Source organism: Triticum dicoccoides, chromosome 6A (genome assembly GCF_002162155.2).
Source record: "Triticum dicoccoides isolate Atlit2015 ecotype Zavitan chromosome 6A, WEW_v2.0, whole genome shotgun sequence".
NCBI classification, from domain to species: domain Eukaryota; kingdom Viridiplantae; phylum Streptophyta; class Magnoliopsida; order Poales; family Poaceae; genus Triticum; species Triticum dicoccoides.
This window is the reverse complement of record NC_041390.1, coordinates 575504323-575520403: the sequence shown is the minus strand read 5'-3', so window position 1 is coordinate 575520403 and position 16081 is coordinate 575504323. Positions and strand designations below refer to the sequence as shown.

The 16081-nt window shown below is 53.4% G+C and overlaps 2 protein-coding genes across 3 annotated transcripts; one reads left to right on the top strand and one right to left on the bottom strand.

Annotated features, from left to right (window-relative positions):
- Positions 1 to 6536: 6536 nt before the first annotated feature.
- On the top strand, positions 6537 to 7954 carry LOC119318093. The gene is made up of 2 exons (XM_037592611.1): positions 6537 to 7153; positions 7339 to 7954. The coding sequence occupies exons 1-2, from the start codon at positions 6685 to 6687 to the stop codon at positions 7416 to 7418; spliced, it is 549 nt and encodes a 182-aa protein (XP_037448508.1). The 5' UTR covers positions 6537 to 6684; the 3' UTR covers positions 7419 to 7954.
- A 2634-nt stretch (positions 7955 to 10588) lies between these two features.
- Positions 10589 to 14999, bottom strand: LOC119318092 (bZIP transcription factor 23-like). 2 transcript variants are annotated; one of them, XM_037592610.1, is made up of 5 exons: positions 14097 to 14999; positions 13574 to 13645; positions 12898 to 12927; positions 11143 to 11219; positions 10589 to 10692 (listed from the first exon to the last, which is right to left on the bottom strand). In XM_037592610.1, coding segments are annotated over exons 1-5 (1083 nt in total). In that variant the 3' UTR covers positions 10589 to 10691. The 2 variants fall into 2 exon arrangements, with proteins under 2 accessions (XP_037448507.1, XP_037448506.1); XM_037592609.1 differs by lacking the exon at positions 10589 to 10692 and having other exon boundaries at positions 10736 to 11219.
- Between the last annotated feature and the right edge of the window lie 1082 nt (positions 15000 to 16081).

Below are 16081 nucleotides of genomic sequence, written 5' to 3'. Positions count from 1 at the left end.
TCGGGTCCTCTGGGGCTTGATTATCGCGGTCCTGGCAGCTAGAAAATCTCTCCTTTCCCATCACTGGTCGGGTGTACTATGAGACCCACCGGGACCGGTGTGCCCGCCGAGGGAAGGAGAGGATAAGGGCCGCCGAGGCCCGTATCGCGGCGAAAATGGCGGCGGCAGATGCGGCAGTGCGGGTGACCGTAGAGGAGGAAGCCATCCGCGTCCGCATTGAGAAGAAACGACAGCGGAGGAACACGTGCGCCCTCGCCCGAGAGCAAAATCGGGCGGTTTTCCGTGCCATGGCTGAACTGTCACTGAAGGAGGAACGCGACGGCGAGGACAACTCCGGCGACGAGCAGATCCGGCTCGATCCCTACTGCGTCTTTGACCGGTACTTCCGCGAGAAGGACGGCAAGGGCGCTGGGAAAGGCAAAGGGCAGCCGTGTATGATCTTTACCACAATACATGCAAAAATTTGGTAGTCCGATGGCATGTTAGTAGGGATGAAGTAGCCGGACGATGTGCATTACATCGACATAGTTGCATAAGTATATATGGATTTGAGATATGATAATTAAGGTGTTTAGTTGTGAGAAGTGAAATTTGAGACTTGACCGGTCAGAGTCCGAGAAGACGCCCGCGGTCGGATTTGCAAAGTCTTGCTCTAATGTTTCCACATTTTGATTTGGCAGATATCCCATGGTAGTTAGGCTTAGCGAGATTTTGGCGGGGTGTCGAGCTACGTACTCCCTGGCCGTTGACGGAAAACGGGCGCACTTTCCGGGTTAGTTCCAGCCCGGTCAAGTCTACCAGCAACTACAAACGACATGTGCCAAGGTGAGGTCATTGTTTGTTCTACTGTAGTACTGTGAGTAGGTTTTGTCTTCTTCCACGGACATATGTTGTCATTTCAGTTTCAGGGCAGATTCAGTGAAAACTACTACGTACCACTCATAAAAATCTTACTAACTATAGGTAACTGAAGATATACTAGTGCTAAATTAGCTTTTAAACATGACATCCTACTTTTTCTGAATTTGAGGGAGTTGTTAAACTTTGAGTACTTCTGTTCTTGTCTTGTGTGACCGCCAGCTTCCTGAAGCCAAGTAATAAAACTACCTTCTGTCCATAATTTTTGGAATCGAGGATTCAAAGTACGTACCATTGTAACGGGTTGGAGCCAGCCTGTCAATTTTCAGTTCTTAGTAGTAGTAAAGTACTGTAAATAATTTACAGTGAAATCCAAATGAATTCTATCTGCAAGACATACCGGTAAACCAACAAGTAGTAGTAAAATAGTATTCCCTCCGTCCCAAAATTCTTGTCTTAGACAAATCTAAAACAAGCAATTTGGGACAGAGAGAGTAAGGGCATCTCCAGCCGTTCAGCCCCTCAGGGCGCCTAAATAGAGCGGCCTGGGGGTGTGCCGGCGCTAGTTCGGCCCCTGGGGGCGACCTAACTCCCAGTCACGCCCCCAAGCGCCGGCCACAGGATGCGGGAAATTTGAACTAGGTCGTTCCCGCTCACAAAAGACGCCACCAAAATTCGGCGATCGGACGTAGTCTGGCGTTACAAAAAACAGAGCGCCGCACGCCGCAAGTTCGCGTGCGCGATGAATCACTCGGCGGGGTCGGCTCCAGGTGTTGGCGGAGTCGGCGTGTGCGGGCTCGGCGGTGTCGGAGCTGCTTCGGTGCTGGGCTGTGTCGGCGCGGCTTCGGTACTGCTGGGCGGCGATGTAGAGGCATCGTTCGGGCTTGGCGTCCGTGTGACCGTGGGCGCGGGAGCTGGCGTCGTCGGCGTCGTCGGCGTTGCCGTCTGCATCTGGTTCAGGATGAGGCCGCGCTCCGCCATGTACCACACCCTGAGCTGCTCGTCGTTGCTCTGGAGCATGTCCGCCCCGCCCATCAGAAAAGCCATGTCGGTGTTCCTCTTCTTTGCGGCGACGTTCGTCCGGAGCAGGTCGACGTTGGTCCGGAGCAGATCGATCTTGATGGCGCTGTTCGTCATCAGCGACGACCACCGCGCCTCGGTCTTCTCTTCACGTAGGACGGCCCGGGCCTGGGCGTCGGCGAGGCAATGCTCGATGGACTCCTGCACTCGCGCGGTTGCCGCGTCGGCGTTTTTCCCCTTCTTTGCCAATTTGTGGCCGTCCGGCCGCCCCTCTGACGCGTCCGGAGTCGTCGCGTCCGGCTTGTATGTCTCCTTGGCCTTGTCGAGGGTACGTCGGACTTTCGTCCACTTCTCGCACTTGTCAACGCGCTTGTAGACGTGGAGGAACTTGAAGTCGGCGTCGAGGTTGTCGCGCCGATACATGATGAACATGCGCAGCAACTGCGTGGAGGAACAAACAGTTGGCAGGCGGCAGACATAGACGACGAAGAGATGCGGGCGAACGGCGTGCGTACCTGATCCTCAACGCTGGCGCCGCTCTCCGGGCGAGCCGCGACCTCCTCGACGATTCCATGCCATTTGTTGCACGCCCCCTGGATACGCCCCCAACGGTTCGCCATCGCCTTGGAGCCGCGCTGCATGTAGACGCCTTTGAAGTAGGGGTCGACGAGCTTCCGCTCGTCGAACTCGGCCTTGATGCGGTCCCATTACGTCTCGAAGCTCTGGTTCGTGCCGGTGGTCGGGTCGAGGCAGACGACTTTCCATGCTTCGGCGAGGCATTCCTCCTCCTTGGACGTCCACTTGATGCGAGGTTCGCCTGGCCTAGCCGCCCGCTTCTTCTTCTGGCGCCCCTTCGTCGGATCAGGAGCCTCCTCCTCCTCCTCCTCCTCCTCCTCCTCCTCCTCCTCGGGTTCCTGCGCTTCGTGCGCGTCCTCGCCGTAGACGTAGCCGAGCTCGGCCTCCATGTCGCCGCCGAGATCCACTACCTCGTCCTGGGTGGCGAACCCGGGATACGCGGCGGCCGCGGTCGATCCTGTCGCGATGATGTCGTCCATGTCGGCTCCTGTGTCGTCGGTGTCGCCGAGGTGCGAGAAGGGCAGCGGTCCACGGCGGAGATGGGGCGTCGGTGTGGACGCGTAGGCGGGCGGCGAGTAGTTGTATGGAGGGTACTGCACGCTGACGAAGGCGGGCGAGGGTGTGCGCGTCGCGGGGTGGCCATGGGGGAAGGTCACGTTTGGGTTGAACCCACCGTGCGCGTCGCCGTCGGCGTAGCCGGGCGACGACGATCCCCTTGGAGATCCGACGCCTTGCTGTCCCCAGGGCGCGTACTGGGCGTGACTGACGACGGGTGGATTCATCATCCCCGCGTGGTCGACCGATGAGGAGGACGCCGCCGCGCGCCCCGCGTTGTCGCGGGCCTTCTTGGCGATGGCCCTGTTCCGCCGGTCGGCGGTGACTGCGTCGCGTCGCTGAACTTCCACCCTCCACTCGGCGTTCGACATGCCCGGTGGCTTCAATGGCGGCGCCCTCGGCTTCCTCTGCTTTAGCTGGGCCACGGTGCCAGTCGTGGTTGCCGCCGCACGCGGCATGGCGGCGACTGGAAGGCGAGCGGGAGGGGGTTTGGCGGGAGAAAGGGAGGGAATGGCGGGAGGAAGGCGAGCGAGCGGGAGGGATGCGAGGGGAAAGCGTCAAGAAACGGCGGGAAAAGGCCCTCGGGTCGCCGCCAAGACGGACCCACGCGCCTTTTTCGCTTGTGCCGGCTCCCCAAGCGCCCCCCAGGGCGTCGGGTTCGGGCTGGGTCCGCCGGCACCAGTTTTGGCCCGAGCCGGCGAAAAACGGACTTCTGGGGGCGCGACTGGGCCGTTTTTTTGGCGCCGGCGCGGCAAAAACTCCTGGGAAGGGCCTGTTGGGGACGCGGCTGGAGATGCTCTAATATGGTAGTTGAGCTAGACGGAAGTGCTTCTCGTCGGCAAAAATATGATAAGAGCATATGCGTATCTCGACCTGACAACGCCGTGGGATATTCCCTTCCATTCTAATACTCCTGCAGCCATTATCAAAGGCGGTGTGACATTGCGACGTGAGGTCATCCGTCGTTCTCAATGTGCAAAGACGGGGCCAATGAGACGATCGACCGATGACCAAGAAGCAAGTTGCATGCTCAATTATTGCACTAACTTAACCTTATACATACCGGTAGTTAGAACTTAGAAGACGTCCATTGTGTCATGTATATATATTACTCGAATCAAATGAAGATATTTCGGCTGTAAGATCGAATCAAACGAAGCCAGGAGTCTTCCCGTGCAAGTGTGGGGGAACCCAGCTAAACTATGCAGGCGTGCCGATCATGCCGGATGATCTTCAGTACGTGTCACAGTTGACCACGCATCTTGCCTGAATCGCGGTGAAGTGCAAGTAAATTACGGTCATAAACATAAGAATTTTCTCGAGCAGGCCCGGTTCAAACACGAAACTCTCTTGTTGATTTTCCACGCACGGGCGATAGAAAAATCGCAGGCCACGAATCTGTCCATACTAATTGTAAGGTGTCACGCATAGGATTAGTATAGAAATCGAAGCGAAGACAGGCATCGCGTGCGATTTATGGGTTGGCATCGTCCAGGCTGCAAGGCACGCCACGGATAATCGTTTTCCGGCCAGTGTATTCTTGGGCAAGCTTGATCCGCCCGGACACTGCACCGCGACAGGCCAGTGCACCTTTTGCACGCTTTATTTCCGTTTCTGGCCCTGGCAACTTGCGTGCACACCTTCCATGCAATTAGGTATGCTATACCAGATGACACGGGCACAAGCAGAGGCAGTGTCGGGCAAGCGATCATCGAATGCCAACACAAGTTGTTCTTCCAAATTGGGCTAAAGATCTACTTGTATATCTTAAGATTTAGGCGCTGTAAAAATAATCTCTGTCTTTACGTTTGAGACGCATGCACGAGTGCGATCCATCGTCGATTGGCGCGATATCATTAACGCAAAAGATCGCAATCTCGTGCCCCTTAATTACCGCGTTGCAAGCTACGAATCCACAGGAGATTGTAACAAGGAAATCTTACCAGGAGTATTCAGAAGATTGTCCATGCATGTTGAGGATGCATCAAAGTTGCTATTGCAAAAGAAAAATCGCAGCGATAAGAATAAGATCTCCGTCACAAGTTGATGTAAAAAGGGAAAAAAATAAAGAAATCTTACGAGTTTTTTTTTAAAATATCAGTACAGACACAAGCGCTCATATACACGCGCATACACTCACCCCTATGAACGCACACACGCACACCCTACCCCTATGAGCACCTCCGAAAGACTGAGCCGGCATATCATCTTAAAATTTACGAAGTCACCGTAGGCGCCTCGTCGTCGACAGGAACGTCTCCTCCCACTAAATGTGCATCGCCGGAAATCCTGAAATAAATCCAGTAACAAATGCGAGCACCAGGATTTGAACCCTGGTGGGCTGGGGATACCACAGTCCCTCTAACCATTCAACCACAGGTTGGTTCGCAATCTTACAAGTTTGGTATGCACGCATTAGCGCAAAGCAAATCATGGACCGTATCTACGAATCGTAACGTCTGACAGACCGCCCTAAATTAGCGCGATCTGCATCACTGCATGGCACGAATCCAGGAGAGAATGTAGCATGCGACTAGACGCTCTGTTGGAAGAACATTCCGGTGAACTCCCTTGACTAACTACCGTCAATCAAATTGGAAAAAACAGAGAAAAAAACCCTGACGAACTAGTAGATCCCACAATTCAGCGGCGCACGGCAACAGAATCCGAATTCGAGTTGGATCTCGCTCTTTTTCCTGCCGGAAGATTCTCGATGCATGTCGAGGATCGCAGGAGTTCTCCGGAAGATTCTCCATGCATGTCGAACGATCAGCAAAATTGCGACACTCTTATGAAGAAGGTGGATCGATGGGCACATTACAAAATCTTTGCGCGCAAGCAAATCCCACCGGCCTGACATAATCGCGCACGTCGGTTAGGTGGTAATCGAGTCGGTTGTCGCAAACAGGCGCCCTTCACCCTCTCCACTGTGATGCGCCACTAGCACCGGCCGGCCGGCGGTGGTTACGTTCGTGTGATGCACTCACCAACTAAGCTGATTTATTCCCGAGGAACTACCAACCAATTCACCCATCCACGACACGTAATTCTCCCACGCATTTTCGACGGGATTTTAGCCAACTGACCGGCGTGAAAACAAGACACGGAAGAACCGTTCCGTTTTACCCGCCGCACGCGAGGATTCAGGGGGGATCCGAATCCAACCGCGATGATACAAACAGCCAGCTCAAATGCCGCACCGTAGTAGTAATACGTAGTACTCGTACAAAACACCTTTTTTTTTCTTCTTTGAGCAAAAGTTCAAAACACTTGTACTGCAAGGGGAACGATGGGGTTAAAAGTTGGGGTTGCATACGGCCGTTCCCAGTCAGAAAGAATTCCCCCCGGCCCACGTTCCCCGTGACCCCGAATCAATGCCCAATAATGAGCCCCGCCCTAGCAGCCGGAGGAAATCCCACCGTTCGTTCCGTCCGCCAGGGCCACGCATCCACGAGGGGTATATATCAGCCCGTTATGCGTCGGCGGACGCCCGCAGAGCACCCGATCCGCTAAGGAGAAAAAGAAGGCGGCGGCGGAAGGCATGGCAAAGGCAGGCCGAGGGAGATAAATTACTCCACCCCGGCCACTCGCCCCCGGCAGCGGCCAGCAGTCCTCCCCGCCCCCACCCAAATCCCCCGCCGCCCCCCCTCGCGGAGGAGGAGGAGGCCGGCGGCCATGGAGGAGGAGAGGAAGGGGTTCCAGCCCCACCTGATGGGCCTGGGCGGCGGGAGCAGGCTGAGGGGCGCGGCGGGGGCGATGGGCCTGCAGAAGCAGAACTCGTGGTCGCCCGACATCGAGCGGGACGAGGCGTGGGAGCGGCGGCGGCGCGGGATTCTCGGCAGGGGCCGCCGCTCGCCGCTGCAGCGCGCGCAGAGCGTCACCGACGACCAGCTCGACGAGCTGCGCGGCTCCCTCGATCTGGGCTTCCGCTTCGACCCGCCCTCGCAGCGCTGCGCCGCCTGCGACGCCGGCAGGAGCCGCCTCGTCGAGACGCTCCCGGCGCTCGACCTCCTCTACGCCGTCGCCGCCAACGCCAACGCCGGGGGCTGCGCCGGCGCGGCCAGTCACCAGTGCTCCTGCGGCGCCTCCTCGGAGGCCTCCGAGCCGTCGCCCATCGGGAGCCCCCTCTCCATACTCTCCCCAGGTACGCACATTCAGTTCGGTTTCAGATTTCAGCAGAGTTCTGGTTCGGTCTCATCTGATCTGTTGATTAGATTAGACGAGCGGTCTCTGAATTTCTCTTCAACAAAACCCGAATAAATTTCGATTGTTAGAGCGATTGGAACTTTTGATCTGACTTTTCGGCGGCGGTGCTTCCCTTCCCTGCAGATGACCCGCCGGAGACGGTGAAGATGAGGCTGAAGCAGTGGGCGCAGGTGGTGGCGCTGTCCATGCGCAGCCGCTCCTGAACCAAACCACCCAGCCATGAAACGCCAACGTGAAAGCCATACCGAATTCAGAGGAGGGACAACAACCAGCAGACGCAGAAGAAAAGAATCATCCCCCCATCCCTGCCTCGAGATCGAAGAAGCAACCAATGATGAGCAAGCAAGCAACGAGAAGAGAATCTACCAGGTGTCGTCGGGCGATCGGCCGGCCGCCTTCCACATCTGCTCTCGCATCGCATCTTGGACTAGCTATAGCTTTAGCCTGCTGCTGCTAATCGACTTTGTGTCACATGTTCATCGTTGAGCAATTCGAAACTATACTCCGTAATCCGCACTCCCCCTGTTATAATTAGCTCCTCCTCCCCTCCCCTCCGCTGATCTTCAGCCGCGGCGGCATTGCTTCCGTTAGTAGTCACCTCCCCTGATTTCGTAGCAGTAATAATTTACTTTCGACATCTCTGTACATTGCGCATCATCGCCATCAATCATCAGCAGGTAGATTAGATTAATTTCAATTCGCGTTCGTGGAATTGATAATAAACTGTTGCCTGGTAGCAGTTGCTGTTGCTTCTTCCCCTTGCAAAATAATTTGACCAGCGATGGGTGCTGCCATTGGGTTTGCTCACCCAATCAATCCCCCCCTCGTGTCATTGGCCACCCGATCAAGCAACAGCAATCTGAAGCAGCTCACCGATCCTTTGCCTCATCTGCAATCAGCAGATCTGCCGAGACCAAGCAACGGAGATAGATTTTTTTTGTATGTGTGTGTGATTCATGATCCAGGTTTATCGTCAGGCGACAGGGTTCTGCATCGAGATTCGAGAAGGAGGATGACGACACGGATAGATACTGTGCCACCATCCTTTCTGCAGCGGTGAGGTGCAGAGAAAATTCCCTTTCTCGCGAATGACGGGACAGGCTGTGGTCCGCCCGGCCATGGCCCCCGTATGGGAACGGGAGGAAGCGAGATGGAGAGCAGGTTTCGTTGGCTGTCCCTCTCTGTCGTCGTCTCGGCACGGCGAGCTGTCCGCCGTAGCTGTCAGTGCCACCACCCATCTCTTCTCTCAATCAGTTCCGCGCCATTCTACCTAGTGGAATTCAGTAATCTACGAACGATCCGGATGGGCAAAATCTGACCCTTTTATGTTCGTGCACACGTCCGGACCCGTCCACCACGCAGCCGTTCTCCTCCTATTCAAATCCTTAAATTCGTACACAAGCATGCAACATGGATCAACACACATGCTTTCATAGTTCATACTCCCTCCGTCTGAAAATACTTGTTATCAAAATGAATGAAAAGGGATGTATCTAGAAGATTTCAGAAGTAGGGAGTACAAGACAAAGGATGTTGTTCATGCATGCCATACCAAGTTAGGACGTAGCATAGGGAAGTTCATTCATCGGACCATCAAAATTTGAAATGCTCTACTTCATATGAGTATATGACTATAGACGAGGTTTGACCACGCCCCGCCTTTTCCTTTACCCTAGCCCTTACCATTGTCCTCGTGGTCGCGGAAATGGCGGTCCAAGGCGCAATGGAGGTTGAGGCGGATCTGCTCGGCGTGAGAGCTGAATGTGTCGTACACGACACCAGACATGTTCAGATCCTCTTTGGGAGAAGGCTGGCGAGGGCACACGAACGACCCGAGTATGCTCCATCGCGAGGGCAAGGACGGCCCGGGCTTGCCACTTTGAAAGATCTCGGTACGGGCATCCACGTTGCTAGCTCCACTGCGTGCACACCTTCTCCTTTTCACGCGCGAGCATGTCGTCCCTCGACCTTGGCTGCGCCTCCACAGTTACAACACACGACGCATTTGTACCCTTGGGCATTGCGGTCATTGATCTAGGACTCCGAGTCTGATGACGGTGGGACAAGGATCCAACGTTGGGGATACACTGATTCCGCCATTTCAAGGCGCCGAGGCCTTCTGTTGTGACCCGTTCGGGCACACTCGTGGGCTACGGTGACGGTGCGAACACGCGGCGCGAGCTTCTGCTCGGCAATGCCGCCACCGTTGGATTCTAACCAGAGTATCGGTGGATTTGCGGCAGGACGATTCTCACGCAGGAGGTCCGGCGTCCTCCAGGGAACGACGGACCGCGATTAGGAGGGTTCTCTCCTCCTTGCCCGAGAAGGCGGCAAGCTCCCACCTCGCAGTGGACGGATCCGAATCGGTCGAACTCTATTGACACGTGAAACTTCAGGGTGTCTGCGTTGTTCGCCTAGGGGAAGAAAGAAGGAAGGAAGGGAGATGGGGTCCGGTTGTGTAGATGCTCACTGCGCGCAAATGCCCGGCAGAGCTAGAGGGCCTCTTTGATTCTTAGGATTTTGACAACGTAGAAATAGGAAAAGTATAGGATTAGAGTGGCATGCCTACTTGAAACCTGTAGGATTAGCAATGAGTGTTTGACTGCACAGGAAAAACAAAGGAATTATAAAAAAAAATTGAAGTGAATGTTAGATTTCCAAAGAAATGTAGTACAAAAGATTTTATAGAAAAAATTCTTACGGGATTCAATCCTGTGAATCAAAGAGCCAACATAGGAAAAAATAGTAAGGATTTAAATTCTCCAAAAATCTTATAAAATTCCTTTGAATCAAAGGAGCCCAGAACCGTTGAGCTCACGAGCTGCAGTGCAACGGCAGAGGTTGGGATATTGGTGTCAGCAGGGTACAGCCATGCGCACCGCACGGCAGCACGGTGACACGGTCATCATGGTTTCCCCGGCGGTACCACGAGCCTGCCAATAACTGCGTCTCTTTTCATTTGAATCGCAACGGACAGGAGCCATTACTGCCCGGTGAAATTCCCTGCACCGGCGCGCGGTACACCTGCAATTTGCTCCTGCTGTCCGCATCAGGTTGTTCGGCCCTGCCATCGATGATGGGCCGATGATTCCGAGCTAACTGACGCACCTGCACCTGCTGGTCCGATCTGATGGGAGGGAAGAAGAACATGGGATGCCGCGCTGCTGCACGTGTCTCGACAGCGAGTTTCCGGAGTATCGTGATTAGGATGGCCACGAGGGCAGGCAAGCTAGCGCGGCACGCCTCCGTGTCACGTCCCCGGCCAACCACCGGGCCCGTCGGTGCTTCTGCTTTGCCCGGACCGGACCGGAAGGAAGCAGGTGACATGATGCTGTGGCAACGGGGCCAAAAACACACAGCCTACAGCAGCCGCTGATACCGAGTACTCGAATCCAAGATTGGTACGTACAGACTAGTTCGGTTTGTGCTTACCAGATACAAGAAGCTTTGCTATGTCTGATGCGCATCTCCTTTACTCTGCAAAGTAGCTCAGTTCAGTTCACTCTGAAGATGCGCACAATGGAAGAAAATCATCTACAGATGCGCAAATAGTTCTGCTTTACAAGCCGACCAGGCATCGGTTTATGAAGAGTACAAACTCATTTCTAACATGGTTGTGTAATGAGTCCTCGAAACAGTAAAAAAATAGAAATGTAGTTCTAATGCAGCATCACACCAACACATGGTTAAGTAGATTTTTACATACAAATGCTCTCTACTCACACGGAACGGCACGCGGACGGCTAAAAACCTATGAAGTGAAGATCGCCGGCAGTCTATCGGCCTAGGAGCCTGAGCTCTGAAGCATCGGATCAGTGGCTGCTCTACAAGCGCAACTCCTGGCGATTCTGAAATTCATCTACTGTATGTATATAAACCGCGCGGCGTCGAAAGTAGTGCGCTCTAGTTTACAGGCCTTCGGCTTACCAAGGGCCCGTCAGCGTCCTCCGCAGGCAGATCCTCTTCGACGTCGGTCCAGCTTGCCGGGTAACCTTCTCGAATACCTGCATATACCGTTCAGAAATTACGTTAGGGCGAAAATCATCTACTGAAGTGTAACGAGGCAATCTCAGAAACGTCATATGACAATGCCTACAGAACAGTGGAGGAGCAGTCACTTCTTTTAACTAGGAACAGCAAAACAAAATGTAATTATGTACCACCAAGTTACGGCAGAAGTTTCACCCTTTTCCCTATGAATGAAACATGATTGTATAGAGTGGAACCTGGATCAAGTGTCTCACAGTCTAAGGCTTTGTACGACCGTTAAGTGGGTCAACATGCACAAAAGAAAACTACGCCCCAAGGAACTTGAAGGTAACGAGAAGCAGGCGAGAGACCATAACCTTTTTCTTGGCTGAGTTTAAAAAAATTCGATGAAAAAAGGAAGACAGAAGGTCCCTGTCCTAAATCAGACAGCCCACACATTTCTCATAATATCACGGAGATAATGATGTGTAACTATTTTTCTTTTCCTTCCAAGAGCGAGCAGCAGGAGCACTGCACATTCTATTAGAAGAAAAGAGAGTTACAAACACATATGTCCATGAGCTTAAAGAATAGCAAGCCAGGCACAGGACCAGCCCCTAACCAAGGTCATCATCGACCACCCTATGGAACGCTAAAGCTCTCACAATCTGGACCAGCCCCAAACTAAAATTTTAATTGATGAAAACTTGGACAATCCGGCAATGAAAGCTGGAAAACGACAGAGTTGTTAACCAGTCCTATAGGGTATCATGATGGAAGTTACTGAAATTTTCCCACAAAAAAGAGAAGAAAAAAGAAATAGCTGAAATTGTTGTTGTTACACATAAGAAACACCATTTCTCATGGGAAATGTTAATAAAGAATGATGACTTTAGATGCGATGTTGGGGGAAGTACAATTGAACAGCTCTTTCAATCAGACGAAAACATATATAGTTGACGACACACACATAATCTCTGGTCTAATAACTGCACTTGTATAATTTGTTTACTCCCAACATTTTATCTTGCTAAGCTGGCAATACAGATGAACAAAGTAACACCAAATAGTAGCAATAGTGAAATAAAAAAGTGAATAGAACACAGCTAACCTTACAAATACAACACTTGGGTCAATAGATGGAATATTAGAGCGAAAGTCATTGCAGTTGGCCGATCAATTCAAAGTTTTCTTAAAGCATTTTAAGCCGCTTAAATGTTACCACCTAACCCCTGTTGTAGGAAAATATTATCAATCAAATCCACATCAATCCTTGCCTTATCATTTCTCCAGTTCCCACAGCTTTACTTTGTCAATACGGCATTGTTAAGTCAAGTATACGATAAGAAAACCAGAACTCTACATCTACATCAGTAGCTGTCAATCAGACTAACATTTCCTATTCAAACAAGTGTATCAGTACCACAAGTTTCGAGAACTTGTATTTTCATAATAATATCGTTGATGAATCAAACCATGCATCATAGAGCTAAACTATATTCATGACATTGACAGGTCGACTGCAATACTTCCTGAATGGGTATCCATGATCATAGGTCAAGACACGTTTTCCTTTATGCGAACGAAATATGCTACTAGTCAAACAAAAGGGCGCACATAGGCTGGTCAGTTCTGTTTTCTCTTGAATGGTTAAATAAGCAAAAATAGTATCAGTCGAGCAAAAGCAGTTTCTTCAAAATGGTAGGCAATTACCTCATTCTTTTGCCTCTCTAGCATCTCCGCCTGCACATTAGAAGAAATAACCAACTAGTTCAGATAACATGCGTCAAAGATGGTAACAGAACAGTGACAGACTGAACAATGCAAGAACAGAGAAAAAGAGGAAGTAGTCCAATACGCAGAGTAAAGTGTAGAGGTACTACTAGTTTAGTAATGGAACAATCCATTCCAGATAAGCCATAGTTAGTCTAGGTCTTGTATTCATCAGACGAAACAAAAGATCATTTTTTACCATTAGAGGAGCAGAATACTTAGCACTGAAGTAATTTGACAGCTGCCACTGGAACCTATTTTTGTTAACTGCTACCTTGAGTTTTAGTTTTGTGGAAATTCACAACAGAATGTTGAGAGTAAATCATGCAATAAAAAGACCGCTCTTGCTGCATGTAGACTTGTAGTTGAAAACATGCTGTGATTTGTTCTCTCTTTGATTGACTCTGACTTTGTTAAATGCTGCAGGGTGACTAAGACCTATCATTAGAAACTAAATATCCAGATAGTGATCATCCAGATTTTTCTCTGATAAATCGAGGTGATCAACCAGAAGGCGACTACTCACAAATAGAAAGGAATGCTAGAATGCGCGTTGCCGAAGTACAATACAAATACAATTAAACAAGAAGAGTGGCCAGGAGATGTATCATAGTACCTGTTTTCTCTGCAACTCCTCATTCCGCTCTTTAAGTTTTGCCACCTCAGTCTCCAATTCCATCATATAACTCTGTTGCATATCAGAAGGCACAGATTTAGCCAATATCGATTATCCAAGAGTTGCAGAAGCTCGACGGCAAGGAGAACCTATTGATGTTAGAAATTGTTCTCGCCAAGATTCAACGTTTTCGAAGACGACGGCTGCAAACACGATTATTCATGTTTGTATCCTTTGTATTTTAGTATGCCGACGTCGATTTTACATAAATTATATATGCACACAAAGAAGGCTCTAATCCTTTGTTCTATTTATAGTACTCCATCTGTAAATAATTACATAAATATTTGTTTACAGAGGGAGTACCCATTTTAGCGCTGCTGTTGTGCCATAAATTGAAGAAAAATTTGGTTAAGAGGAACATATATGATTGCGCAACACGTGTCACCGCTAGTAAGCAAACACATCACGATTTTTTATGTACAGTAACAGGCTAACAGCACGATAGCAATAGAATTTTCACCTGTTTCCTCTGGCGCGACCTCGCCGCAGACTCCCGGTTCTTGATCATCCGCCGCTGCCTCCTCTCGACCACTTTCTCCATGGCCGGTGGCTTCCTCCCCCTCAGCCCGCCGCTAAAAACATACGGCATCGGTGGTGGCGACAGCGAGGACAAGTTGAGGCCTTCCATCTTGCCGTAGCCGTTGGACATGACCGGCCTCCCCGTCGGCGACGGCGAAACCATAGCGGCCGCACCACCACCACCACCTCCTCCTCCCTGGCCGTATGCTCCGGTCATCAACCCATTGGCCAAGGACAGAGGATTCACCATCGGAGCAAACATGTTGCTCTGAGGGAACAGCATCTGTGGCTGCGGAGGCGGCGCCTGGGCCACGGGGGCCGGCGAGACGGGCGGCGGCGGCCCCGGCATGTCCTCGCGCACGACGCCGGCGCGCACGAGGAACTCCTCGAGAGTGACCTCCCCGAGCGTCTGCTGCCTCTGGGCCGGCGGGGGAGCCTCGGCGGCGGCGGAGGCGGAGGCGGAGGGTCCTCCGAAGAACATCATGTCGCGCCAGACCTCGTCGACGGTCTTCTGGCTGAGCGTCCGGGGCAGCGTGAGCGAGCCCTGGCGCTGGATGCCGCCGTGGTCCTGCCCCGCCGCGGCGGAGGAGGAGGCCGCGGCGTTGGGGCCGGCGCCGATGGCCTGCGACTCCTCGGCCGTCCAGATGTTGCGGAGGAGCTCGTCCATGTTCATGGACCCGAAGTCCTTGCCCGGCCCGCCGAGCGCGCTCTGGAACTCGTCGAACGTGAGCGAGTAGACCGACGACCCCTGGCGCGTCAGCGGCAGCGGCGTCATCGGCGGCAGCGGCTGGTGGTGGTGCTGCTGATGCTGGTGCGGCCGCCCGCTCCCTCCCGGAAAATCCATGCCCGATCCCGCCAATCAGCCGAGGCGAATCGAAAAGCGCCGCGAGTCAGAGCCTCACAGGTGTGCGAGCTCCAGCCAGCCAGACAGCGGCCGCGGTACTCGTGATGGGGAGCAGCGGGCGGGCGGGCGAGCGAGCTCGAGCTGCTTTAATCAGCCGGTCGGACGGCGCGGCCGGGCTGGATTAAGTATGGCTGGCAGTGCCAATTTTAGCAAGAGCGGATCCGCTGCCGCTGCCGCTACAAGGAGCGATTGGCGCGCGCGCAGAGAGAGAGAGAGAGGGACAGAGGGATAGAGATCGGAGGTGGCGAGGTGGAAGGCGGTCGTTGGCCGCGACGGCGAGATGGGTGGTAGGGGAGGACAGGTGTGGGCCTGGCGGGGGCGCTCGGGCCGGTGCGTTTTAAAACGTCGCCCCACGGCGACGAAACCCAAATCTGGATTAGTGCGCGCCGGGTAATAAAGTAGGCCTGCGCCCCCACTGAGCTTTGCCTCGCGCACACGGCCAGATCCCGCGCCTCGTGGCCCCTGTCGCTGCTCGGGATCTCTCGGCCGCCGCGCCCGCCGATTGGCCTCGTGGGAATCGGGTGCGGGCGGGGCGGGGGGACGGGGTGTCAGTGGGGCGGGTGGATACGGGGGTGGGGGGCGTGGTGCGGGGTAGGGATTTTGTTCCGGCTGGCCACTGAGCGGAACGTGGTGGTGGGCTCCGGCGGCGTGCGGGCGCGCGACGTGTCCGCGTAGGGAAGACGGGGATGGGTGGCGATGCGACGGGCTGCCCAATGGGGGGCCGCGAGGTGGGCGCATCTGGGCGGACGCGGATAAGCGCGGTGGACGGTCGGATCGGGGCGCTCACCCACCGGCCGTTGACGAGGGGAGATGGGACGTGGCGCGGGCCGCGGGGAAACGGGTGGTGTGAGGTGGGCCGGCTGCGTCGTCGTAGCGCTCGGGCCGCGCGCCGGCCTGGGACAGTTTGAACGAATCCTCGTGGCCCAGGGAAAAGATGGAGAACTTTTTTTGTTTCGCGGGAAAGGTTACTCATTAGGCATCTATGCGAGGGCTTCAGGTCAACGCATAAACAAAGAAAAATC

Excerpts from the sequence above, each read along its gene's own strand:
- LOC119318093 (XM_037592611.1), top strand. The coding sequence starts at position 6,685 with ATGGAGGAGGAGAGGAAGGGGTTCCAGCCCCACCTGATGGGCCTGGGC. Across the intron at positions 7,154-7,338 it reads CCTCTCCATACTCTCCCCAG|ATGACCCGCCGGAGACGGTG; the intron begins GTACGCACATTC and ends CCTTCCCTGCAG.
- LOC119318092 (XM_037592609.1), bottom strand. The coding sequence starts at position 14,999 with ATGGATTTTCCGGGAGGGAGCGGGCGGCCGCACCAGCATCAGCAGCAC. Across the intron at positions 12,928-13,573 it reads AGGAGTTGCAGAGAAAACAG|GCGGAGATGCTAGAGAGGCA; the intron begins GTACTATGATAC and ends TCTAATGTGCAG. Across the intron at positions 11,220-12,897 it reads TAGAGAGGCAAAAGAATGAG|GTATTCGAGAAGGTTACCCG; the intron begins GTAATTGCCTAC and ends CGGTATATGCAG.